The 26,469-nt window shown below is 32.0% G+C and overlaps 3 protein-coding genes across 12 annotated transcripts in view; 2 read left to right on the top strand and 1 right to left on the bottom strand.

Moving 5' to 3' along the window:
* Sap47 (Synapse-associated protein 47kD) overlaps positions 1 to 26,469 on the bottom strand; it is a 107,296-nt gene that overhangs the window by 13,530 nt on the left and 67,297 nt on the right. For all 6 annotated transcript variants that reach the window (XM_070305768.1, XM_070305763.1, XM_070305766.1 and 3 more), the window contains exons 6-7: positions 4,438 to 4,577; positions 3,093 to 3,247 (exon numbers count right to left, since the gene is read on the bottom strand). In XM_070305768.1, the coding sequence (XP_070161869.1) occupies positions 3,093 to 3,247; positions 4,438 to 4,577 (295 nt within the window). The remainder of the gene's footprint in view (positions 1 to 3,092; positions 3,248 to 4,437; positions 4,578 to 26,469) is intronic.
* LOC138938858 (short-chain dehydrogenase/reductase family 16C member 6-like) lies at positions 6,408 to 11,489 on the top strand. Of its 2 annotated transcripts, XM_070306204.1 has the most exons (9): positions 6,432 to 6,464; positions 6,730 to 6,901; positions 8,952 to 9,086; positions 9,399 to 9,553; positions 9,678 to 9,855; positions 10,388 to 10,517; positions 10,666 to 10,789; positions 11,041 to 11,166; positions 11,355 to 11,489. In XM_070306204.1, the coding sequence occupies exons 3-9, from the start codon at positions 8,958 to 8,960 to the stop codon at positions 11,422 to 11,424; spliced, it is 912 nt and encodes a 303-aa protein (XP_070162305.1). In that variant the 5' UTR covers positions 6,432 to 6,464; positions 6,730 to 6,901; positions 8,952 to 8,957; the 3' UTR covers positions 11,425 to 11,489. The 2 variants fall into 2 exon arrangements, with proteins under 2 accessions (XP_070162304.1, XP_070162305.1); XM_070306203.1 differs by lacking the exon at positions 6,730 to 6,901 and having other exon boundaries at positions 6,408 to 6,464.
* LOC138938625 (short-chain dehydrogenase/reductase family 16C member 6-like) lies at positions 13,621 to 21,144 on the top strand. Of its 4 annotated transcripts, none has more exons than XM_070305769.1 (8): positions 13,621 to 13,847; positions 16,997 to 17,143; positions 18,956 to 19,110; positions 19,235 to 19,412; positions 19,643 to 19,772; positions 19,919 to 20,039; positions 20,286 to 20,411; positions 20,604 to 21,142. In XM_070305769.1, the coding sequence occupies exons 2-8, from the start codon at positions 17,003 to 17,005 to the stop codon at positions 20,671 to 20,673; spliced, it is 921 nt and encodes a 306-aa protein (XP_070161870.1). In that variant the 5' UTR covers positions 13,621 to 13,847; positions 16,997 to 17,002; the 3' UTR covers positions 20,674 to 21,142. The 4 variants fall into 4 exon arrangements, with proteins under 4 accessions (XP_070161870.1, XP_070161872.1, XP_070161871.1 ...); XM_070305770.1 differs by lacking the exon at positions 13,621 to 13,847 and adding an exon at positions 15,454 to 15,471; XM_070305771.1 differs by lacking the exon at positions 16,997 to 17,143 and having other exon boundaries at positions 20,604 to 21,144.

Genomic DNA, 26,469 nt, shown 5'->3' with positions numbered 1-26,469 from the left:
TATTCTCATATATAAATATACGAGTTCTCATATATGCAAGAAATTATTACATCCCAGTATCATAATATTTCGCCTATCAATTTTATACTATAATGATATCTTTGATATCATATCAAAGCTATTATTATAATATAAATATATATATACAGGATGTCCCGCAACGTGATGTCCATACTGAAACTATGTATTCTTTTTATCATCCTAAGTCAAAAAGTTTTAATACACGTATACCCTAAGGTCGATTGTTTCAAAGTTATAGCAAAAAAACAAAATTGCATAAAATAAGAACAATATTATTTATTAAAGATAATATTATTTATTGATAATTAAACAATAATTTATTTTATAAACTACTTTAATAAATTGTTCAAAGTGACCACCATTTTGGTCTACACACACTTCTGCTCTTTGAATTATTGATGTTGTAGAATGCAAAAGAAGTTCCACATTGTTACGTATATTATTACAAGTGTCTGTTATTTTATTTAATAATTGCTGCCGATTGACTGGCTTATCCGGATAGACTAGAGATTTCATGTGTCTTCACAAAAAAATAATCCAGAGAAAATAGATCGGGAGATCTAGCAGGCCAATTTATTGGACCTCCCCGGCCAATCCAGCGTTCAGGAAATTTGTCATTTAGATATCTCGTAACAATTCTGCTAAAGTGAGATGGTGCTCCATCTTGTTGAAACTACATTTGTGTTCTGATGTTTAAAGGCAGATCTTCAAGAAGTTCGGGCAACTGTTCTTGTAATAAATACAAGTATCGTTCAGCATTTAAATGATCTTCAATAATGATGGGCCCTATTAGACGATTACCGATTATACCGCACCAGATATTCACTGAAAATCGATTTTGAAAATGTGTTTCAGTAATAGGATTTTTGAAGATTTTCTTCTCGTGGTGACCAAACATGTGAGTTTCTATTATTTGTAATGCCGTCTCTCGTAAAAGTAGCTTCGTCGGTAAATAAAATTTTTGTATGTATTTGCCGATTTCTTAAAAGCCAGTGACAAAAATTGACGCGTGCAGGATAATCATTTGGTTAAAGAGCTTAAAGGTTCACAAAATGAAATGGGTATAAATCATAATGACGTGGTATTTTCCAAATTGTCGTTTTAGAGACGTTAGTTTGCGCCGAAAGTCTTCTGATACTAATAGTAGGAGTTCTGTCCACCGTTGCTAGTATCGCATCCTCGACTTGACGATGTCGCCTTAATGGTTTCTCAAGATTTTTATTTGGGATCTTACCAGTAAATTTGATGTTTCGGTGGACATTGCTAAAAACTCTTTGATGTGGTACTCTGCGATTAGAAAACCGTCGGTGATATTCTGTTACTGCTGCACGTGCGTTACCATTACAGAAACCATAAATAAAATGAATATCGGCATATTCTTCATTGGAAAATGTACTCATGATTGGTAGGTAAAAGAAATTTCTAAACTATGTTTATGCGATGTTTTCACTTAAAACAGTCAATTTATTAATATTATCTCGTGTGGCAAGTGTGGAAAACAATGAATTATGTCGAGTATGAAATTGCCGCATTTGCTTCAGCTCAAGCGGCAACTTCATGCGCGACGTAGTTCGTTGTCTTTCGCACATGCCACACATACAATATTTTTTGTAATGCCTGTTATTTACGCACTACTAATGCGGTAAGGTAAGTGATAAAGGTGCTTTTCTCGCATTAGTGTGAGAAATAACTACTTTTGCATTCCTTCGCTGTAACTTCGAAACAAACAACTTTAGGGCATACGTGTATTAAGACTTTTTGACTTAGAATGACACAAAGAATACACAGTTTCAGTGTGGACATCACGTTGCATCCCTGTATATACAGGGTGTCCGATAAGTAAGTGATCAAACGAAAGATGGAGCGCACCGTGAAGTGTGCGATGCTGCATACTATCAGGCACGCGGTTCACCGACGTGCGTCCAGCTAAAGATCGGCCAACTGATTGGCCAGACTTTACTCAATAATAACTCCTTTATTAAGTGTTATAAAAAGAATGGTTCAGGACTTTTCGACTCAGTTTGATCCAATCTACTTGCACCTTTTATTTGGCTACTTACTTGTCAGATAGCCTGTATATATATATATATATATATCAAAAAATCGAAATAAATTAGATAAATTAAATTTCGCATTAGATAAATTACATGTCGCATCTATGCTGTAATCGAGAATAATTCGATTTGGAATGATGATCTCGCGAAACGCGAATCTCGATGGGTTTGAATTTGAAATTAAAACTCGGAAATTAAAACCGCTTTCACGATCAATAATGTTTCCCAGCATCTGGCATTGACATTTGCACAGAAAACGCACGCCACTACAGACACGCTATCTCATGCAAAAAAGGCGTCTATCCAGCGTAGGACGCCGCTAATCGAAATTGCAAATCAGGCGTAAACGACGCGGCACGACGCCGCCGATCCTCCACCGCTCTTCATCTTGCAATTTGCATCATCCACTCGGCGAGGATTTATCTCGGCAAGACGTCGTGACGCGAGACGTCAAAAGGAGGATGATCCTCAGGCCGCTCAGACAATCGGAATTTTCCTCGATCTTTGAGCGAGAGAGATATACTCGAATACAAATTAATTTTATTTCACCGAGTGAGATAAAATTAATGCAAATCAATATTCGTGTATCTAATTAGATACCGTCTCTGAGATATTATCGATGTTAATTTATACGAGAGAATTAATGAGAGAATCGCGACTAAAATTAACATGACTCAATATTAATTAGGTATCTTTAAGATCAATGTATCTTTGTATGAAATTAAATAGCGGGTCTCTATGGATGAGATAAAAAATACGCAATTTTGACACACACTTGTGTATATTTTCTCTCTCGACTCGTTAGTATCTTCATTTTAAGCGGCATGTGGAGCATCCTCTCCAACTCTATACAAAGCTGCGTGCGCCGGAATCAGTAACCCAGAGTAACACGAAGCATGTCAGCGCGCGCCTTCGAGAATCTAACCACGTGTCGCAGTGTCAATGCCGAGGTGACATAAGCTACGGAAGCTGTACTACGTACACGAGAAAGGAGAAAAAGGGGGAACGATGAGTCACCTTGAGTGTGATCGATGCTGTCGGTGGTGGCGAGAGTTTGATTGGAATTGCTTTCCGCCTGCTGCTGATTGCTGGCCATCGCGTTCAGCTCGTATCCCTGACGCAGCAAGGACACCCGGTAGAAGTAGTTGCGCCAGAAGTTCTCCTCGGATATACTGTCGCAAGGACAGAAGGAATTCTCAAAATCGACAAAGAGATCAAACTCGGAGTAACCGAATGAGCGTTATGATTAATGTGTCTCAGCATTATATTCAATTAACGTAAGCTAATTAATCGCCGAGTACGATAACAATGTACTCGTATCTTTCGGTTCATCTTTCTTCTCATGGTTCATTGTAAAAAAATTGACTGAAACTTCAGATACACACAAAGCTCTTTTGTGGACACGCTGTCTGAATTTTCAGATATCTTTCAATTTTCAGACACACTTTTCTGAACTTTTAGGATAATTTTGAAAAAATCAATTTTGAAAAAAAAAAAAATTATTTTTTCAAAATTTTATAATAAAAAATTTTGTTTTTATGAAAATTATTTTTTTTTAAATTTCATTTGCGTTGAATAGAGGTGTTGTTCTTATAATAAAAATTTTGTGTAAAATATTTTTTGATATTTTGAATAGTTTTCGAGATATATCGAGAAAATCCAAGAGTCTATGTATAAGGGATGATTAAAAAAGATAGATTATCTGAAATTTCTCTCAGACATCCATCCAGATCTGAAAATTCAGACAAAAATATGTATATGTGAACTTTTAGAAAAATATTTACAGTGTCCTTGACATTAATTATTACATACGTATTTCCACAAAATCCTTCGAAGCATTTGTTATGTCGTTCAAAGCGTAATTTTACGGACATAATAAAATCCATTTTGTTTCCGTCAATGTTGCATTGTAATTTAATTATCAAATCGTTTTACATTTCGAATAAAATTAATTAAAAATGATTTCGTCCTCTTTGAAAACGCTAGTCAATTAACTGGCTCTCACCAGTCAATTAATCACATTTTCATTTACTTAAACTTTAATTTGTCGACTTTAATTTAATAACTAATGTAAACGTTATTAAATTCTTTATTATTACACGTCATGTCGCGCGATAACAATATGATTTTACGGAACCTGCGATTATTCTTGCGCAACAAAAACAAAAGAATAATATTGCAGAATTATTAATTTCGAATAAAACACACGAGAAAAATCATAAACCATAGTTTTTGGTATTATTACTTTTATGTATTATTAATTAATTTAAAAAATTGCGTAATGTAAAAATATATTCATGAAATAAACTTAAAAAAAAAAAAAAAAAAAAAATCTATATTAAATTAGAGTCAATCTACTTACATTTTCGGGACAAGCTCGAACCTCATGGCCTCAAGATTCGGATCCAGAGCGAGGGTGGCCTGTGCCATTGGCTGAACCGCCTCGAAGTCCCAAGCGAATTCTACTCCTGGTGGTGGTGCTCTCACGAAATTACGTCGATCCTGAAATCCATGAGAAGTTACGATATTCTAGTTTAATCCGATCCTGCTCGTTTAAGATCATACGTCAAAGTCGTGACATTTATTTCTCTATAACGTTATAAATAAACAGTGAACGTTACGAGCATGAATGAACAGGACGCGGGAGCATCCGAGAGGAAAATTTTTTTTTCCATAATGGCTACGAAAAGTTTTGAGTTATGAAGAAATTATTAAATTAATAGCGTCTTTTAAAATTAGTAAACTGGAAAAATGTACCAAATTCAAAAAAAATTTGTTTATTCAAAAAAATTATTTGTTTAAATACTTATAAAAGAATTAGTTATTTTAATCAAGCATTAAATATATTACTTTCATTACAAAAATATTTTTTAGTTTTTGGCTGTTTGTATAAAAAACATAGGTTTTCTTTATATTTTAATAAATAATTTTTTATCTTCAAATATAATACAATATATAAATATCTTCTTGTATTAAAATTTAAAAATAATTATAAATTGTATAAATTTTTAAATTTTTATAGAAATTAAAATAGTTATTTTGTACAATTGTTTACGGTTAAAATATTTGTTTAATTTTTTTTTTCGGTTGGTGCAATTTGTTGATATCATTATTTTTGTAGGATATATTTAAACATTTTTTTTTTTAGTTGAAATAATTTGATAAGTTTTTATTTCCAATAATTTAAAATAATACTATTTATAAATATATATGAATACAATTTTTCACAAGTAGCTCGTGTACTTGGCATTTCTTTTTACCTTTTTTTAAAAAGGTAAGTTTTTAGAGGTTTCATTCTTTTTTGTAGAATATGTTAACATCTTTAAATAAATACAAATATACGATGGTATTATTAACAATAATAAATTTGTAGCGTAAAGAGGGGTTATTATAAATTTCGAATTGAGATTATTTAAAAAAAAATCTTGGTATAGTACCAAGTAAATTTCGTGCTCTGTGTACATATTCAGTTTAATAGAAAAAACTTACTTTTCTATTAAATTGACGCATTACCATCCGCGTTCTGACTCTTACCCCCGCGTTTATTTGAAATTTGTGATGTCACACGAGAGCCTAATTTCTTAAATTTATAAAAATAAAAGATTATACTGTGTATAATATATTACTGTTTAATAATAACTATTAAGTAATAAAAGATTCAGTACGATTGTTACTTCAACATCAATAGCTGCTAGATTTCAATCGTTATGTGAACTAGCAACTACCATCAAAATGCCAAAAGTGTTTTCAAATGAAGAATACACAGATATACACTGATCCTGCACGATATGTTATAGCCCAAAAGGCTATACACAAATTATTATAATATTATCATTATTAATTATTATTTTAATTATGCATGCCTTCCAATTCTTAATTTTAACTCGAGGAAATCACGTCACGAGCAGAAACGCTGATGCAGCGAGCCATGCAGTGATGTCAGAATTGATACAAAAGAACACGACTTCGTAATGAAGGGGATATGCACACAAGCGTAGAGCGCATTACATGTACACGGTTCACGCTTGTGTGCGTATTACCTTCACTATATAAATAGCATCTTAATTTTGGCATCAGTGCAGTGGTTACACGTGGAAGTTAAACTACCGCAAAAACGCGATCGAAGTAATTGCGAAAATCCAAGCAAAAAGGTTCGACTTAGAACTTTGCACCTAGGCGTTGCCGCTAGGAAACGAGCAACAAATGACTATATATAAGCAATCTCTTTCTAATCAAACAAGTGAAACAGGCAGTCGTATTTAGTGTACCAGGAGATAAGACGGAATCGAAGTCATCTGAAACCGCTACAAACGCGAGACATAACGTGAAGCGAAGATTATCAATTAAACGAGTTGTATTGGAAGAAACTACAAATATACAACAAAATTGGTAAGTCTTCTTGAGCGGGGAATCCCGAGACACCCAATCAATTAATTTATTATTTTATTATCAAGCGACGCGGTAGCATTGTTGCGATGACAAGTACATAAAAATTTCTTTCTGACTTGTCAACGGTTTTGCCTATGTACAAGGACCCCGTTGTTGCCAAGTAGCTTATCCGGAGTCTATAATCATTTTGAATAAACTTTCGATTAAAATACCTCAGGAACTGAAGCCGTAATAAAAAATCTAACTTTTCTGATATAATGTGAAGGTTTTCGATTGCGACCAGTTTGAATAAGATTGGTGCAGTCAATCCTGATAATCGTATACCAGAATTGTGACATTTGAAGAGACGTGGCGCATAGAAAAACCTAAGCAGCAAGATTTAAGACGTAAGGAAAGTGATCAGTTACAATCGACAACGTAAGCAGCCATACTGAAACGTAAGCAACGCTGAAAATTCCGTATGAATGAGATTCTCAAGTCTTAAATCTTACTGCTTAAGTTTCTCTGTATACCACTGGCCTAATTTTTCAACTTTCAGATTCACGTATGTATGCTCGCACACATATAAAACGATTTTGTACCTCAAACGGTGTTCACATCACTCGTATACAAATATTCACTTGATGTATAAAACGCTTTAAGGGACAAAATCATATGTAAATAAGTATGCATACGTGTGAGATAATAATATTTATATTTTATAAAAATACGCGTGAAGTATAATGCGACAAGAAGAAAAGTGATAAAGGGATTAATGGTCATGAGAATATCGCGGAATAGTGCAATAACACAAGAAAAAAGGCGATAAAGTGAAAAGAAATTATTAACGTGGAATAATGCGCGAGAAAGAAAGAGAAGTGATTTCTTTTAATCGATGTCATATTGAGTGAAGTTAGATTATATTTATTAGCAAAACTGCGCGAATGATTTACACTTTACACACAATGCTTGAGTGAATTTATGCATTATCAATTAATATTTTTGTAACGCTTAAATAATTAAATAAAATTTTGTCATAGTTAATGATAAAAATGGAAGACAAAAAAAAACCCAATCAATGCTTCTATTACACTGTTCAACACCAAATTTGCCTTAAGGTCTACCGAGTCATTTCTGATAGATTTTTTTAGCGCTGATTACGAATCTGGCTGTAAAAATGGCGTATCGCGTCAAGTTTTTGAGGAAACTTCAGTCAGAGTTACTAAAATAGGCATTTTTTATACTTTTGCGTGAATTGTATCTTCCGATGGGGACGTGCTGCAGACATCAGCGACAGCTCAAAATATAACTCAAGACTCATACTTTATGATAAAAATGTGATAAGTCGCAGGCAGGAAAGATTTTCCTGAAAAGTGATCGAAACATAAGAAATATTTATTGCAATGTTTTCCAGTGTCATACGCCTTCAATTGTCCGTTACTAAAATATTTTAAAATTATTCTAATTACGAAAGTCGGTATGTTCAAAACGACTAGAAGCGTTACAAAATCGCGCTTATTCCCGCCGCCGTTATCTACAAATCTAATTTAACTCTTTACATCTCACTCTATAATAATTATGCTAATTATGCAGTGCAATAGCGTGCGACTTGATGGGATATATTTATAAATCTCAATTCAATGCAGGTATTATGTAAGTACTTCAGTTACTAGATTTCATTCTATTGAAATGAATAGTATTTATAAAAAATATATGTATTTAATGTAATTATAAAAAAACTTCATACAATTATAAATGAGACAAATTACGAACAATGAACAATTACAGTAATGAAAGATATTGGTACTAATATCAAATTGTAACTGAAAGTTTATGAAATATATTCATAATCTTTTATAACTACTTGGAAACATAACACTCTCTATGTGCAATCGAAATTCTATAGTGTGTACACATAGATATATCACCAGAGAATTATTTTGTATGCGGATGCGTACATACACACACTATAGAATTATGATTCCACGTGATAGATGTTCGTGTTTTATTACTGTTCTTTTTAATTACTCATAAAAGATTCGTATACGTTTGAGAAAGTTTTGCCACGGACTGGATGATGCAATCGCAATAAAATGTTTGAAATGGAGGAGTTGTAGTGGATGATTGGAGGAAGCGATACGTGGCTCCCATAGTGCATGTTCATTGTGAATTGACAAGTGTTAGGGAGAATTCATACCTTGGCAGAAGAACAGAAAGCAGAAAAGCAAAGGCCAATCAGAACTCGCGCTAGAAAAGCAGAATGTATTGCTTACTATCAGCGCGAGTTCTGATTGGCTTCTACTTTTCTAGCGCGAGTTCTGGTTGGCTTCTGCTTTTCTAGCGCGAGTTCTGATTGGCTTCTGCTTTTCTGTCAAGATGTGAATTCTGCAGATGCATTATAGAAGGAAGAAGAGATGGGAAGGGAGAGTGAGAGAAAGGGGGAGGGGGAGGGGGGGGAATGAGAAAACGAGTAAGTTCCCGAAATAATAATTATTATTACTTTTCCAGATAATCATGGCGAAAATATATAATGCCCTGCTCCTTCTGGCAGAAATACTATTTCTTATTTTGAAAATTTTTTATTTCATTCTCACAATATTTATTCCAAGAACAAAAAAGAGCGTAATCGATGAAATTGTCTTGGTGAGTGTGAAATTCATAATATATGTATAGATATAAAAGAGATGTGTTTCTCTCCTTTTTGTACTAATATAATATTCAGTTTGTAAAATTAAAATTAACATAATATATGTAAATATGTTAACAAAAATTAAGAATAAAAGCAAATTTGTTATATTTTTCTTTTGTATTTTAATCTAACCATTGTTTGATAAACAAGTTATTAATTATTTATTTTTTATAAAAATTGGGTAAAAATTTGTAAATTCTAAAATTTATGATAATATATAATTCATGCGCGATGCGGCTTGGTATTTAATACATATATTACGACAGATAACAGGTGCGGGCCACGGTATCGGGAAGGAATTAGCGATTGGTTATGCAACGTTAGGAGCGACAGTGGTATGTTGGGATATCAATGAAGAAACCAACAACCGAACGATGAACGAGATTAAAATGATGGGAAAAAACAATATATACGCATATAAGTAAATCAAAGTTGCTCGATCTCATAGAATAACAAGCGATTCGAATAGTTTATGCGCGTACAATTAATCACACATATCTAATTATTGTCAACGCTGATTAAAAACTTGATCGGTATTTTTATAGATGCAACGTAGCAGATAGAAAAGAAGTCTTTAAAGTAGCTGAAAAAGTAAGAAAAGAAGTCGGCGACGTTACTATTTTAGTCAACAATGCCGGTATATTGATTATTAAAAAACTTCTAAATCAAAGCGCCGATGAAATTACACGAGTTATAGATGTCAATTTAATATCGCATTATTGGGTAAGTAACATATTTGAAATAAACATGCATAGCAGCTATGAAATAAATGTATATAAAATAATCGGCAATGTAATTTATATTATTTAAAAAAAAGTTGCGCGCTAAAAAATAATTTACTATATTTACAATTGAAACAAATTTAAGAGACTAAATACACATACACATACACGAACGCATACACGTATACAGGGTGCATGAAATGATGCACTAAACTTTAGGAGCATATTCTAGAGGTCAAAATAAGAATTTTTTTTCTTACGAACATGGGTCCGCAAATAAACCCCCCTCCGAGCTAGAGGCCCCTAAAGTTTGGGGAAAAAATTAAAAATTGGCTGTATTTCAGAAAAAAATGGCAGAAGATTGAAATTTGTTATAGCCCAGTAAAATATGAAGTAAAGTAAGCTACTAAAATGAAAAAATAAAAACCGCAGTCAAATTGCTTCTACAGTTTAGTGCATTATTTCAGATACACCCTGTATATTCGTAATAAGCTTCCGCAAATTGTTCTCAAATAAAATAGAATCACTTTTAGACGTTGCAAGCGTTTCTACCAAATATGATCGAAAAGAATCGCGGTCATGTTGTGGCGGTTTCATCACTAGTAGCATATAAGGGCGCTACGCATGGTACGGTTTATTGTCCCACAAAATCCGCGATCAAAGGTAATTTAATCTTATTATAATCTTACGTGTGTGTAAAGCATATGATTATTAATATTCAATGTAAATCGACAAACATTATATTCAAAGTATAAAAAAGATATAATTGCAAATCATGTTTTCTAATATTTCCTTCATGTGCGTGTTACAGTACTTATGGAAGCTGTCAACGATGAATTACGTACATGTAGCAAAGGTAAATCTTTGATTAAATTCACTACCGTTTATCCGACTCTAGTACTTACTGGATTTGACAAAAATAAAACAAGAATAAGGTATGTTTACATAATGATATAAAATTGACGAATTGTAATTAATATTTCGTAATAGCGATGATGTGTAAATTTATAAAGTTATAATTTTATTCATACATTTTATAAATTAGCGTATAGAAAATTAGTGTTTTTTATATTGTCATAGATCTTACATTACTCACACACATCCAAAATATTATACATTAAAATAATAAGATATTTTTATAATAATTATTGCTCATATATAATTTTATTTTATTTGTCAATAATAGATTTCCAAGTATATTGAGAAAACTTACACCGCAGAAAGCAGCTTCACTGATAATCGATGCGCAGAGACAAAATTTTAAAGAAAGAACTATACCTTCAGATTATCAGCTGATATTATATTTAATGAGGTAAATCGCGCAAATAAAAATTCTATCATTAAATAAGCATAATATATTTTTAAAATATCATTACATATGTTAATAAGCTGCAAAGCGATTCATAAATCGTTAATAAATATGAATGCTATTGTACTATAATACGATTATATTATTTCTGTCTGTATGTATTCTCTATAATAAAGATATTTTAATTTCAGAATTTTTCCCAACAAGATATTTTGGTGCGTATATAATTTCATAGGTTTTGGCGTTGATGAAGAAAATTAAAAAATACGAAGAAATATGGGTTTATGTGTACATCATTACATATATGTATATCTTACAATATTTTAATAAATCATTAGAAACTGCATTCTCGTGTATCTTCATAAATATTCATTTTACACAAAAACATTTAGAATAACAGTTAGATAATTTTGAAAAGGCTACATTTTTGTAGTTTTAGTCTTTTTTTTAGATGGAAGCGTCAAAAAATTTTGAAGGTCATATCAAATTTTTTAAATGGAAAGTCTTTAATCAGCTATAATTGTAGTTTGTAGTGGATGGAAAGACAAATCGTACAATCTATAACACTTGTCCTATTACTACACGGTACCTTTGAATAAAATTAAAATAAGAGAACTCTGTATCTAGCAATCAACAAATTAAACGATTAAATAATCAAACAAAATTTTTACATAATTGATGATGAAGGTGAAGGACAAAAAAGGGTAATTATTTACTACAACGAACCCAGCTCCAATCACGTTGACCTTGATATATGTTGTCAAGGACTTAATCCTGAATAACTTTTTCTTATAACTTAATCGGCGGTCTCTTATAATTTTTGAGATATTTAAAGTTTAAGTTGGATTCGAAACGAAAATTTGGTTTAAGTTATACGACGTAATCCACACCAAATTTTTGTTTTAAATAAGAAATAGGTTTGGGTTAGGTTATATCTTCCGGAAGTGGAGCCCCCCCGCAGAGGGGAGGGCGAAACCCACTGTATCCATGCATATACTTTACAATGCAAAACGAGGTTCAGCCCAGAATTGTTGTGTGAATGGGAAAGTGTATGCGTGGATGTAGTGGGTTCCGTCCCCCCTGCGGGGGGACTCCACTTCCAAAAGATATAACCTAACCCAAACCTATTTCTTATTTAAAACTAAAATTTGATTTTTGTTAAGGGGGGAGGCGGGGGTGGAACGCACTGTATTCATGTATATACTTTACAATGCGAAACAAGATTTAGTCCAGAATTGTTGTGAGAATGGGAAAGTTTATGCATGAATGTAGTGAGTCCCCCCTCCCCCCTCTATTATTGTGTTTCGTCCTGTAAACAGAGAATGTGTTGAAATCGACCTTGTTTCACGTGGAAAGTCATCTAGTTTCACGAAACTATGTTGACAATAATAAAAATATAGTTTATATTTAAACGTAAATATCAATATTGTGAACGAATACGTAAATTTTTTTAAATAATGGCAACATTGTATCCCTTAGATGAAAATAGTACATTTGCAACTGTAGAATAAATAAAATTTTTGATTCCTATGTGTACTGATTTTTTCTAATATTATATTAATTATGCAAAGACCTTGTTTCACATTTAAATCAGGGTTCTGATGCAGATGGACCTCGTTTCTTGCGTGGAAATTACAAACTTATGTAAAAATTAATATTTTATTTTTCAAACTTTATTTGTTAATAACTTTTTAATAAACAATGACCGCCGATTAAGTTATAGGGAAAAGTTGCTCAGGATTATATCCTTGACAACATATATCAAGGTCAACGTGATTGGAGCTAGGTCCGTTACAGTAAATAATTACCAGCATTGCAATTATTTTGTATGCAAATGTGTATATGTTATATCGGTACGTATCGATGCTTATCTGTGAATCAGTGTGACTCAGTAATAGTATACAAAAAAAAAACAGACGCAATAGAAGATGGACCAAGAAAAATTAATTGAAAATGTTAAGTTCTATGAACTATTGATTTATATGTAATGAGCTATCCGAAATATAGTGATACTGTGTTCAAAGAAAATGGTTGGAAAGGAATTACGAAGGAAATGAAATAAAACTTTAAAATATAAAAAATAAAATTTGCATTGCAGCGTTCTGAAATACTTATCATATCTCAGTAAGTTCAGTATTCTCCTTCAAGTTTTCTTTTATATAATTTTTTAAATAATTTTTAATGGATGTATCCATTTTCGATTTCTTCATTCTTGGCCTTCGTCTAAAAGTAAATCTGTAAGATCCAATTCATCGTCGCTGAATGATCCATTCATTGTGACTGCTAAACGTCAACCGTCATCTGATCAAACAATCTGAACACATGCATTATGGAAGATCACGGTAATGTCCATTAGAAACAGGTGTGCCTCAATAAAAAGCGTGAATAAAAAAAAAAAACCAGATAATAAGATGATAAAAGCGGCGAACACGCGCAATCTGTTGCAGATCACTATCAACTTCATCTCCGAGAACTTAGCCTTTGCTTTTTGCAATTGAAGATCTCTTGCTTCGTTTGCAACTGCGAATGTTATGTTAGCTAAATTTTGGCGCCAGCTATCTCTGCAAGATACATATATAAATATTTTGTAAACAGTGTATTGCCTATTTTTCGAGTGGCATTCAATCATCAGATTGGAAGAAAATTCGTATATCACGAGAGTTTTGGACGGCGATTAAAATCAGGTAAATAAAATAAATCTTATCGTATTTACAAAAAATTAAAATTTGAAAAATTATAAAGAATTAAAAAAAAACTATTTTCTCAAGAGCTATGAAAACAAACAATAATAAATATAAACAAATATAAATATAAATATAAACAGTAAAGATGACGTTTATACAATATATTCCTTTATTTTTATATAATTATTAAATGGTCGTAAGAATCACTTCATTTAACGAACTTTTGGTGTGAAATGGAAAAATGTATTAGGTGTACAACTTTGCTTACGCCGTTTTGCTATAGATGGCTTCAGCGGTAAGTAGTGGTCGAAATAAATAGATCATAGACGTCATGCGATAAACTTGGGCATCTGTCAACATAACCCCATAGAAACATTAGTCGATTTGTGTCTGCATCATAAAGTTATTCTCGATTGAAAATGTCAGTTTACGAGCCAAATCCTCGTCATTTGCGGGAGGTTTTAATTTTCTGCTTCAATATGAAGAAATCTGCGGCTGAGGCTCACCGAATGCTCTCAAATACAATACTTATGGTGAAGCCGCTATTAGTGAAAGAACGTGTCATGAGTGGTTTCAACGCTTCAAGAACGGTGATTTTCACGTCGAAGACCGGCATAGCGGTGGAAGAGAGAAGATTTTCGAAGATGCAGAATTGGAGGCATTACTTAATGAAGACTCGGGTCAAAGTCAAAAAGAATTGGCACGATCATTGGGAGTGGACAATACTTTGAATCATAAATGTATAACCAGTTTTTTTACAATAAAGCCTCGAATTTCGGAAAAAAAACGGCGGAAGCAAAGTTGTACACCTAATATGTAATTAAACATGCCCAGTATCAGACTGATAAAATCAAGCCGTAGAAAATAATACCAAAAGCCGGAGAAGAATGTATTACATATATGTATAACTCGTTTAAAATCGCGAAAGTATTATATACAATATATTCAGTATATATATATATATATATATTGTAAGATATTGGCAGTCTCATAGTCAGAGAAATTACTAGTGGCGCTCGCGCATGCGCTTTATCGATAAATACAAGCGCTATATTCAAATGATGATAGCAACGTGTTTCCTTAGATACATAAACTATTTATTTAAGAAAAGAGAATTGTCATAGCAACAGGTGTGTTTGTGAGATCGTAGGAATGCCTGAGCGTCTTTTACTGTAAACCGTGAATCAGATCGGACGTGTCTCGTTGTTCTTGTGTGATATGCTTAATTGATTAATCATATTTATTATTCTGAGTTCGTTATTAGTTCTGTGTTCGAGTTTATGAGTTGACCAATAAATACGTGTCTCGATAAGTGCTTAAATTATTGCTTTATTCGATTTTTCACGTTCACTATAATATTTATATTGAACTATATATATAAATATTATATATATATATATATATATATATATATATATATATATATATATGAAGTATATATAATAAAAACAAAAAACACATCTTTTGTTTTATGCATGCACGCTGTTGAGAATCATGTAAAAACGGCATCTTTGTTTGACTGTATTGACTAAAACGTTTAGTTTCCTTTTTCTCTCGCGGTTGCACTAGTCTTTTCGTTACGTTGTGCACGCAAAGTCATGTAAAGAATAAGCTGATATAAAAGGTGTAATTATATAAAACAGTGTGTTATATTGCTGCCTCTATTGTCCCACACACGCGCGCATAAGTCTAAATCAAAAATCAAATTATTTTATTTGCAATGCAAAAATTAAAATCATCTCGACAGGATAGCGCATAGATCGAAGACTTATCGTGTATAGTTAATTTACCCATTTTTGTGATTTTAAACGAGTTATATGATAATCTCGCCCTTTGCTTCAAGAGAGAAGTCCCTTAAGGGTTGCAGCGCAAAAATCAAAATCATCTGGATATAATAGCGCATAATTAGCGCATAAATCTTGCGTATTTGTTTTTCGAAATTATTTGTTATTAATGGGTGGGGAGGGGGCTGGCTGGCTGTCCACTCAGCCCCCCTCCCACAAAAAAGATTTCTTTTTTGCTGAAAGAGCGCAAATTTTTTACTTTTATGAATTTGATGAGCGCATAATTAGCGCATAATTATATAATTTTTTAATTAAATTTCTGCAACATGGGGGGCTAGCTAGGCAGACGTATATTGGAGCGCGAATCTCTGCGAACGAGCAATTAGCGTAATATGTATCGATCCTCACTCGTGTATCTCATTTCGATACATCGCGTGATCGACATCTGCGAAAAATCAAAATCTGTGTCGTAACTCAAAATCGAATAATGTAATTACGACCTATAAAAGTAAAAAAGGAGCACAGCGCAAATTCAGTACTTTGTAAGCTGTTGCGCGCGCTCCCAAAACCGCGATTAAATGCAAGATATGCAATTTCTTGCAATATGCAATTAAGACATCGCGACCTAATACCGAAAAACCACCTACTTTCGGACTATAAAAAGAGAGGTAACGTGTAACGAGTACCTCGAGGCCGTATTCCGAAACTAAGTGGTGACGCGTGTACTTGAAGAAACTGTGAGATTCTACAAGCGCCGACACTGTTATTACATCGCCGAAGCATCACCGAATCGAACTCTACGATACGTAAGCTGTACAAATAAATCTCTTTGCACGGAATCTTTGCCTCGTGTTTCTCGACACTCGGAGTCCCTACTCCTAAGACGAGCCGAACCCTTGGATCATCCCCAAAAATCCCGTTATACCCGGAGAGGCACAACATCTGACACGATCTCTTTTTCGAGTCGTATAAAAATTCTCAATTATCCTGATGATAATCACGCCGTTCGCTCTCCTTCGACTTCATTTTCACTTGTTACAAGTCCACCGGTCTATTCAGATTAAGAATTGTATTGAGAATCGGTCTTGAAGCCTTGTAAATTTTAATCGCCGAATCGAAGCCTAATACAACTTGCTTTTCTGCTGTCGTGCGATTAATTATCACGGAACTGTAATTATTAAAATATTGCCAAACAAGAATAAACGCTGAGTTATTTCCAATAACACCAATTATATCTTGACAAGCCTTCTGATAAAGTTGTACTAACTGCCTCGGGAAACGATATGTGTAGCTATCAAACCAGCCAGAAAAACATCAAGCGAAAATTCGTAGCAAGTTCTCGAAATAATTTTATTATTTTTTCAGATAATTATGATGAAAATATATGATAGCATGCTCCTTCTGGCAGAAATACTATTTCTTATTTTGAAAGTTTTATATTTCATTTGCGAGAGCATATTCACGATATTTATTCCTACAATAAGAAAGAGCGTAGCTGATGAAATTGTTTTGGTGCGTACGGAATTCATAATATATGCATAGATATAGAAGAGATGTATTATCTTATCTAATTCTCGAAGAGTTCTACAGTTTTTGATAGGTTTTAGCAATTCTTCCAATCTTTAAATATTTTAAACAATTTTTGAATCTTAGAGCTTCCACATCTTCCGCTAAAAGTGGCCAGAACCTTCTCATCTTTGGTTTTACAGCTTCGGATGTTAATAATAATCGATTGAATTCTTCGGGGTGCAAATAGAACTGTCAACAGAACTCTGAAACACCAAAAAAAATTTTAGAAATTTTCTAAAAGCGATAACTAGAAGTGGCCAGAACTTTTTCATCTTTGGTTTTACAGTTTCGGATGTTAATAATAATTAATAGAACTCTTCGGGGTGCAAACAAAACTGTCATTAGAATTCCGAGTTTTAGCGGAAGATAAAGTGCCAGCTCTAAGATTCAAAAATTGTTTAAAAATATTTAAAGATCGGAACTATTGCTAAAACCTATCAAAATTGGAACTATGCGAGAACTGTCGAAAACTGTCAAAAAAGCCACGAAAATAGTCAGCATCTCATAATTCTATAGGAAATAAGGTGCTAATTCTTAAAAAATTTCTAAGTCTCGAGAGGATAAAATTTTTTTCGAGTTCTATTGAGAGCTCTATTTGCACCTCTACGAGTTCTATCGATTATTTTTAAGGTTCGAAGCTGTAAAATCAAAAATGTAAAAGTTCTGGCCACTTTTAAGGGAAGATGAGGTGCCAGCTCTGAGATTAAAAAATTGTTTAAAAATATTTAGAGGCCAGATGAAAGGCCATCTTTTGTTAGAACTTATCAGGAACTGTAGAACTCTTTGAGAGAACTATAAGATACGATGATTTAAATGACATTTTTCGCATTTTGTGGTGCCACGGGAAGTTGGCACCTCATATTTTCAAAATGCGATCTTTTTAGGTTTTTCGCCGAAACTATATTTAAAATCTATAAGGAACTATAGAACTATTGTATTTAAAGTGCAAATAGAACTCTTGATAAAACTTTCGATTTTTGAATTTGAGGTGCTAACTTCACACCGGGATCTAATTCCGAGCACTGAATTAATCCATAAATAACAAGTTACAAACGTTTTCTTATGTTGCACGGGTTTCAGATATTCTTTTAAAACCATTTATACTCCGTCCAGCGAGAGAATAATCTCGGTCCGCGCATCGGCAGGCAAAATGGGGAGAACATGGCGAGGTACTTAGTACCGTATACGTAGATACGGCTTCCTCGAGTTCGGGATTATTATGTCAGTTTAGAAAATTAAATGGATAAAATAATCTCGATTAATTTCAATGTGATATAAAATCGAAATCTTACACGCTATATGAAATTAAAATAAGGAATAATATGACACGCAACTACAAGAGCAAGAGTTGTAATATATTTAAATTACACAGTCGGGAGGAACTTTGTTGCTAGCACTGGCAAGTTGCACGAGCAATATGATGATGTGGTGGGAGCTTTCTAGACGTTCTGTGGAAGGAGACCTGCGCGAAACGAACAAATTTTCGTCTGATCCGAGGTTATTCTCTCGCTGGACAGAATATAGAGCCAGTTTATCATTAAATTTTTTCTCACCCAAACAAAAAAGAATTAAAAATAAAACAAAATTTGTTGTATCTTTCTTTTGTTTATTTTAAAATCTAACCAGTGTTTGATAAACAAATTATTAATTATTTACTTTTTATATAAATTGGGTAAAAATTTGTAAACTATAAAATTTATAATAATATATAATTCACGCAATGCGGCTTGGTATTTAATACATATATTACGACAGATAACAGGTGCGGGCCACGGTATCGGGAAGGAATTAGCGATTGGTTATGCAACGTTAGGAGCGACAGTGGTATGTTGGGATATCAATGAAGAAACCAACAACCGAACGATGAACGAGATTAAAATGATGGGAAAAAACAATATATACGCATATAAGTAAATCAATGTTGCTCGATCTCATAGAATAAAAAGCGATTCGAATAGTTTATGCGCGTACAATTAATCACACATATCTAATTATTGTCAACGCTGATTAAAAACTTGATCGGTATTTTTATAGATGCAACGTAGCAGACAAGAAGGAAGTCTTTAAGGTAGCTGAAAAAGTGAAAAAAGAAGTCGGCGACGTTACTATTTTAGTCAACAATGCCGGTATAGGGATTGCTAAAAGACTCTTATATCAAAGCGCCGATGAAATTACACGAGTTATAAATATCAATTTAATATCGCATTATTGGGTAAGTAACATATTTGAAATAAACATGCATAGCAGCTATGAGATATATGTATATAAAATAATTGGCAATGTAATTTGCATTATTTATAAAAAAAGAGATACACGTTGAAAATTAGTTTATATTTGAAATTGAAATAAATTTAAGAGACTACACATATACATACACACGCACATATATGTTCGTAATAAGCCTCCACAAATTATTCTCAAATAAAACAGAATCACTTTTAGACGTTGCAAGCGTTTCTACCAAATATGATCGAAAAGAATCGCGGTCACGTTGTGGCGGTCTCATCAATAGTAGCATATCAGGGCGTTACGCATGGTACGGTTTATTGTCCCACAAAATCCGCGATCAAAGGTAATTTAATCTTATTATAATCTTACGTGTGTAAAGCATATGATTATTAATATTCAATGTAAATCGACAAACATTATATTCAAAGTATAAAAAAGATATAATTGCAAATCATGTTTTCTAATATTTCCTTCATGTGCGTGTTACAGTACTTATGGAAGCTGTCAACGATGAATTACGTACATATAGCAAAGGTAAATCTTTGATTAAATTCACTACCGTTTATCCGGCTCTAGTACTTACTGGAATTGTCAAAAAGCCAAAAATGAGGTATGTTTACATACTGATATAAAATTGACGAATTGTAATTAATATTTCATAGTAGCGATAGTGTGTAAATTTATAAAGTTATAATTTTATTCATACATTTTATAAATTAGCGTACAAAAAACGTGTCTTTTATTGTATAATAGATCTTACATTATTCACACACATCAAAAATATTATACATTAAAGTAATAAGATATTTTTATAATTATTGCTGATAGATAATTTTATTTTATTTGTCAATAATAGATTTCCAAGTATAACAGGAGGAATTTCACCGCAGAAAGCAGCTTCACTAATAATCGATGCGCAAAGACAAAATTTCAAAGAAAGAAGTATACCTTCAGGTTGGCTGCCGATATTAAATTTAAAGAGGTAAATCGCGCAAATAAAAATTCTATCATTAAATACGCATAATATATTTTCAAATAATCACTACATATTATATATGTTAATAAGTTGTGCAAAGCGATTCATAAATCACTAATAAATGTAAATGCCATTATACTACGATTATATTATTTCTGTTTGTATATATTCTCTATAATAAAAATATTTTGATTTCAGAATTTTACCCAACAAGATAGTTTGGTGCATACATGATTTCTTAGGTTTCGGCGTTGATGAAGAAAATTAAAAAATACGGAGAAATATGGGTTTATGTACATCATTATATATCTGTATATTTTACACGCACACACACACACGCGCGCGCGCGCGCGCACATATATATTGCTTCAAATTTGTTATTTTACATTAAAAACAATTAAAAAATTGTGTTTTCCAATAATTATAATTGTTAAAATCATCATAATTATTATAACTATTATAGAATTATTCGTAACAATTTTATTAATATTTCCCAATAACTATATATACTTATATATATATAATTATGCTGCAATATTTTTTATAGCAAGCTATCGTTGTTTTATTAAAATAAAAAAATAATTTTGACAATTTTTCTTGTAATTCTATGTATATATACATGAAATGTTTGAGTGTGTGTAAAATATGTTAAATCTTTTTCATAGCATCGTTAATTCGCATAAAAGGTAAACGTGGAACTTATTAAAACTTGTAAGCAATATTTCATATTTAGCTTTCAATAATTCTACATTGGAATAATTTTCAGTTATTAAAATATTATATCAATAAGTAAACAATTTTTTTATCCATTGTACATTATGATTAACAAGTATTGTTGGTTTCCTTGTAGTTAATAAATGTGTACGATAATAATTCCATGCATTTTAATTTGTCATAATAATACTAAGCTTCCGAAGAATTATGAGAATGTATGGAAGATAAAATTTATATACTATGTATAAATATATAAATTTTGCAATTAGCCGTTTAATTAAACAGCTATAATGAATCTTGTTATATAATCAATAATTTTCAAAGATTTTCTGTGTACCTGTAATGCGAGTTTAATTACTCGTAAAAAATAAAACATTGCTTATAATAATAATAATAATATGCCGTTGCTTTGAAGAGTGAGAAAGCGATTTTTATTTATCTAAATCTTTCAATATCATTGTCATGCACGGTTGCTAAATTCATCTTACGGTGAAAATTCTTTGTGTGACAAAATTCGATAAGTGTTTTCTCAGAATTTGCTTACACAGTGAACATTCAAATGAAATACTTAAATTTAATAAAGATAATTTTATGTGTTGAGCGTGCAGTAGAGTTAATCAAAAACAATTGTTGTCAACATTATACAAGATTCAAAAAATTCGCATGCGCGGAAACGCACAATGCAACTGTTAGATATGAAAAAATTCAAATTCTAATGAAATTAATGTGTTTTTCTATGCATTCTTTGTATGAATAAAATAACGCACATAAAACTTACATTCAGAGAGATATCTGAATTTAATTAGTCTTTCCAAAAACAATTTTCATGTGAAATAGAAAAAATTATAATTAGTACTGTAATCAATGTTTGATTGTTAATATGTTGTATTCCAGTTCGCGCCACTTTTGAAAATTAAAAATTTTGCTTTATACTTACAGATTTAAGAAAATTTTTGGATTTTCGAAAATATATTTCTTGTAATATTATTGTTTTCACGGTGAACGCACAAAAACCATTCAAGATATTAAAAAAATGTTTTATACAAAATTTTAATTGCAAAAGCACATCTACATGACCTACCTTAACGCTAATAAAATTTTTAAAAAATAGTTTTTATAAAAAAAAAATTTTTTTTTTATTATAAAATTTTGTAAAATATTTTTCTTTTAATTTCTTTCAAAAAATATATTTTTCAAAATTTCATTGGCGTAGTTAATAGAGATATTCTTACAATAAAATTTTTGTATAAAACATTTATAGTTTTCGAAATATACGGAAAGAAACCAAAAACTACTCAATAATAATAGTTTATTTCAGCTTCACGCCAAGAAAGGGACTTGGTTTACAATTTTTCCTATTCACATTCATCCATCCATACTTCCCTAGCCTTCCATGCTAAACCTATATATTGTCTTATACTAATATGAATACTATTTACTAATTAACATATTCATAAATCCAACATAAACATAAAACATATACCATTTTAATGATAATAATCAGCATCATAAAACACAATAACAATAACATTATCAACTTTTTCTTGTGACTAGTTTCTGTTCCTATATCTTATCTTACACAATAACTAAAACCTTGAGAGTATTATATTCCTTTACCTTTCAATTCTCTTACAATTAATTATATAAATTTATAACCTTTTAATTCAAAATTATTATCTCTTTCATTTCATTTTCCTCCTTTAATTTTCCTACCTTTTCACTTCTCTAACTTTTTTCTCTTTTTCCTTCCATAACTTTCTCAAAATCATACCTTTTTCAATGTCTATTTCGTCATTAAATAATTTCTCTATCCTTTCTTATCCTTCCTTCCCATTTGATCGAACCATCCTTTTAACTCCTCACACTCCCTTACAAAATATTCTATACTATCGTTACCTATCCCACAGAATTTGCATACTTTATCCTCTGTTTTTGCCCAATATTTATTTACATCCTCCATGTTTCCACATCTTAATCTTAATAGTGCTCTAATTCTATCCCCCTTCTATCATCCTTAATTTGTCCATATTTTCGATCCTCAAATAACTAGGTTTACTATCTCTCGTCTCTATCTCTTTATATCTAACATTGTACCTCGCGTTTTCTATTTTACTATCTATAATCTGCCTTTGTATGTCCTGCAATCTTTCTTTTAATAACTCTTCTAAATTATTACCTTTACTTCTTAACGTTCTTACTGCTTCTAAACCCCATCCCATATTATTATAGAAATTTTCTTTTTCTGTACTAGACATATCTTTTTCCCTCTCCTCCATTCTACCCTTTTCCTTCCAACAAATACTCAAAAAATTTCCCTCTACATTTCTCTTTATATCTCATCGCTCTTATTCCCCATTCAATTTTTAGACTTTTCAAACTTAATTCTCTTATCATTACATACCTTGGTGTACAGAAGTCCAATCTAAAAATCCATCTAACATAATTCAACATAATTTTCTCTAGTGCCTTTTTTTCACTTCAACCCTAAATTTCCACTCCATATTCAATTACACTTTTTGCTAAATATCTAAATAATGTCCATCTCCTTTTAAAATCATCCTTACAAATTCTTTCACCTAATCCCCAAATTTTGTTTGCTGCCATTTTTCCTTTCATTCTCAATTCCTTTATATGATCTACATGGTTTCCTTTCCTATTAAACGTGAATCCTAGATATTTAAAATTCTTCACTTCTTCTATTATCTTATTACTCCATTTCCAACTTTCCTTTCTTTTACTATTCCTACCTTTACTATTAAATACTACAATTTTCGTTTTCTCTACATTTAGTTCCAATTTCCTTTCCTTGATAAATCTTTTTAATGTTTCCATCATACTTTTTATATATATATATATATACAGGGTTTTTCGCTACTATCATCATGTCGTCGGCATATGTTAACGTCCAAATTCTACTCTTACCTAAAACAATTCCTCCTGTATTACGCTTTTCTAATTCCTTATCAATATCTGCTATATACAAATTAAACAGAGCTGGACTCAGCACACATCCCTATCTCACACCTTTCTTTGTTATAAAACTTTAAAAGAGTCCATCCTTTGTTCTGACTACTACCTCCGTTTCTTCATATATTTTCTTTATTCTTCTTATCAGACTGCTGTCCACCCCTTTTTCTTCCATAATTGACCATAGTATCTCTCTGTCTATATTGTCAAAAGCTGCCTTTAGATCCACAAACACTGCATAAATCTTATCCTTTTCTTTTCCTTTCTCCCTCTGTACCAAATGATTTAAAATGAAGATATTATCCATTGTGGACCTTCCTTTCCTGAATCCCGCTTGACTTTCTGGTAACATTCTTTTCTTTTCCATTACAGCCGCCAGTCTATTTCTTAAAATTTCTGCATATATTTTATATGCTGAAGATAGCAGTGAAATCCCTCTGTAATTTTCCGTTCTCTCCTTATTACCACGCTTATATAATGGTACTACTATACTTTTCCTCCATTCCTTCGGTATCTCTACAACCATATTTGATTAATTAAATTCACCAACCATCTTCTTACCTCTATGCCAGCTGCTTTTCCTATCTTCATTTTCTTAACAGCCTCCACTATTTCTTCTTCCTCCAACAACTTTTCTTCTTCGGATCTCCTTTCACTTTCTCCTATATCTCCAATATCTTCAATTTCTTCATTTCTATCATCATTCTATCTTCATTTTTATCCGCTTCCTCCCTTTTCTCCGAACCTTCTAATAATTTCATAAAATAATCTTTCCAATCTTCCTTCCGTATACTATTCCCCTTCCATTTTCTCTTCTTTCTTTTCCTATTTATATATCTCCCTATATCTGTTTCATTTCTTAGGTTTCTTAATTCCCTCTCTTCTTCTTTTCTTTTCTAACATTTCCTTTAAATTTCTCCTTTCCTCCATAAACTCTTCCTTGCTACTTTTACCTACTTTCCATCTTCTGTATTTCTTCTTCACCTCCCTTTTTTTCTTAGTGCAGCTCCTATCCCACCAATCCTTGTACCTATTTTTCTCTTCTTTTGCTTCTTGACCTCCTTATATATCATCGCCTTCAGTATTATATCTTTTATTTTCTCCCATTTCCTTTCCACTGACCTTGTTTCTTCTTCTGCCATTTCCTTGAAATCTTCTTTCGTTTTCTCTGTATGGTACATTTCTCTTGCCTCCTCTTTCCAGCTTACTATTCTCCTCGTTTCCTCTTGTTCCTCATCCTTCTCCTCTTCTTTCTTCTTCTTATCGTTGTTATCCTCTTCTGTCTCCATTATCAAAGGCATATAGTCTGAGTCCACCCTTTCGCCTACATTAAATACAATCACCTTATCATATACTATTTCGTTTACAAAACTATAGTCAATTACCGTGCTACCTCTTGCACCTACGTATGTATACTCTCTATTAGCTTTCTCCCATCATTCCCTATTACTTTGTCCTTACTTTTCCTCTCCCTTTTATTTCCTATCTTTCTAACTTTACCTAGCTCTCCTATTCTTATATTAAAATCTCTTCCTATGATTATCCCTTCTTCCTCATAACCTTCTGTAATTTTTATCAAAAATTCCTCTATATCATTCTTTGCTTCTGAATTATATATTGTAAAAATGTTTAAACTTAAGCCTTCCTCAATTATTTTCGTATATGATATTCCTTGTGCTACTTCCGTTGTATTATATATATTTTCCTCTTTTCCCCATCCTTTTTTAATATCTATCAACAATCCATCTTTAGTCCTTCCTTTTTTCTTATCCCTTTTTGCATGCAAACTCTTCTATATATGTGATTCTGCTAACTTTTCTTTAATTCCATCCCATCCTTTCTTATCTAACCATTTCGCTTAAACCTATATAATCATATCCTATTATATAATCCCAAAATTCCTTATCCTGTTTAAATACCCCCGCCACATTCCAGAAAATAAACCTTCTGCCGTACTCTATTTCCATACCTTTCTTTATTTTCTCCGACCTCTCTTGGTTTAGCCGAAATTTTTTCTCGTTTTGCTCCTTACTAACTTCTTCTTCTATTACCCTACCTCTTTCCCTTCTTACATCCTCTTCTTCTTCCTTTTTTATTTCTTTTCAATATTTCCACACCCCATTTATTCTTACTTTCCCAAAACCAATTTTTATCTCCTTTCCTTTACTTCTTTGTATTTTTGCCTAAACATTTATCCTCTCTTGTATTTTCTTATCCTCCCATGTCAAATCATTTTCTATAAACACATATCCGTCTTTTAATTTATTTTTCTTTTTCATTACCTCTCTTTTAATTTCCTCACTATCTAATTTTGCTATTAATACCTTTCTACTAATTCTAGTTTGTGCAACTTTGCCTTCTAAGTCCAAATCTAATTTTTCTT

The sequence above is a fragment of the Polyergus mexicanus genome, unplaced genomic scaffold, assembly GCF_030449975.1.
Source record: "Polyergus mexicanus isolate NDT 795.1 unplaced genomic scaffold, iyPolMexi1.0 SCAF_13, whole genome shotgun sequence".
Lineage (NCBI taxonomy): Eukaryota > Metazoa > Arthropoda > Insecta > Hymenoptera > Formicidae > Polyergus > Polyergus mexicanus.
The sequence above is the reverse complement of the archived record's forward strand: the minus strand, read 5'-3'. Positions and strand labels throughout refer to the sequence as shown.

Bases quoted from the DNA above. Each gene is read 5' to 3' on its own strand.
- LOC138938625 (XM_070305769.1), top strand. From the start codon at position 17,003: ATGATGAAAATATATGATAGCATGCTCCTTCTGGCAGAAATACTATTT. The intron at 19,413-19,642 runs GTAAGTAACATA...AATCACTTTTAG, and splicing joins ATTTAATATCGCATTATTGG to ACGTTGCAAGCGTTTCTACC. The intron at 20,412-20,603 runs GTAAATCGCGCA...TTTTGATTTCAG, and splicing joins CCGATATTAAATTTAAAGAG to AATTTTACCCAACAAGATAG.
- LOC138938858 (XM_070306203.1), top strand. From the start codon at position 8,958: ATGGCGAAAATATATAATGCCCTGCTCCTTCTGGCAGAAATACTATTT. The intron at 9,554-9,677 runs GTAAATCAAAGT...GTATTTTTATAG, and splicing joins AACAATATATACGCATATAA to ATGCAACGTAGCAGATAGAA. The intron at 10,790-11,040 runs GTATGTTTACAT...TGTCAATAATAG, and splicing joins AAAAATAAAACAAGAATAAG to ATTTCCAAGTATATTGAGAA.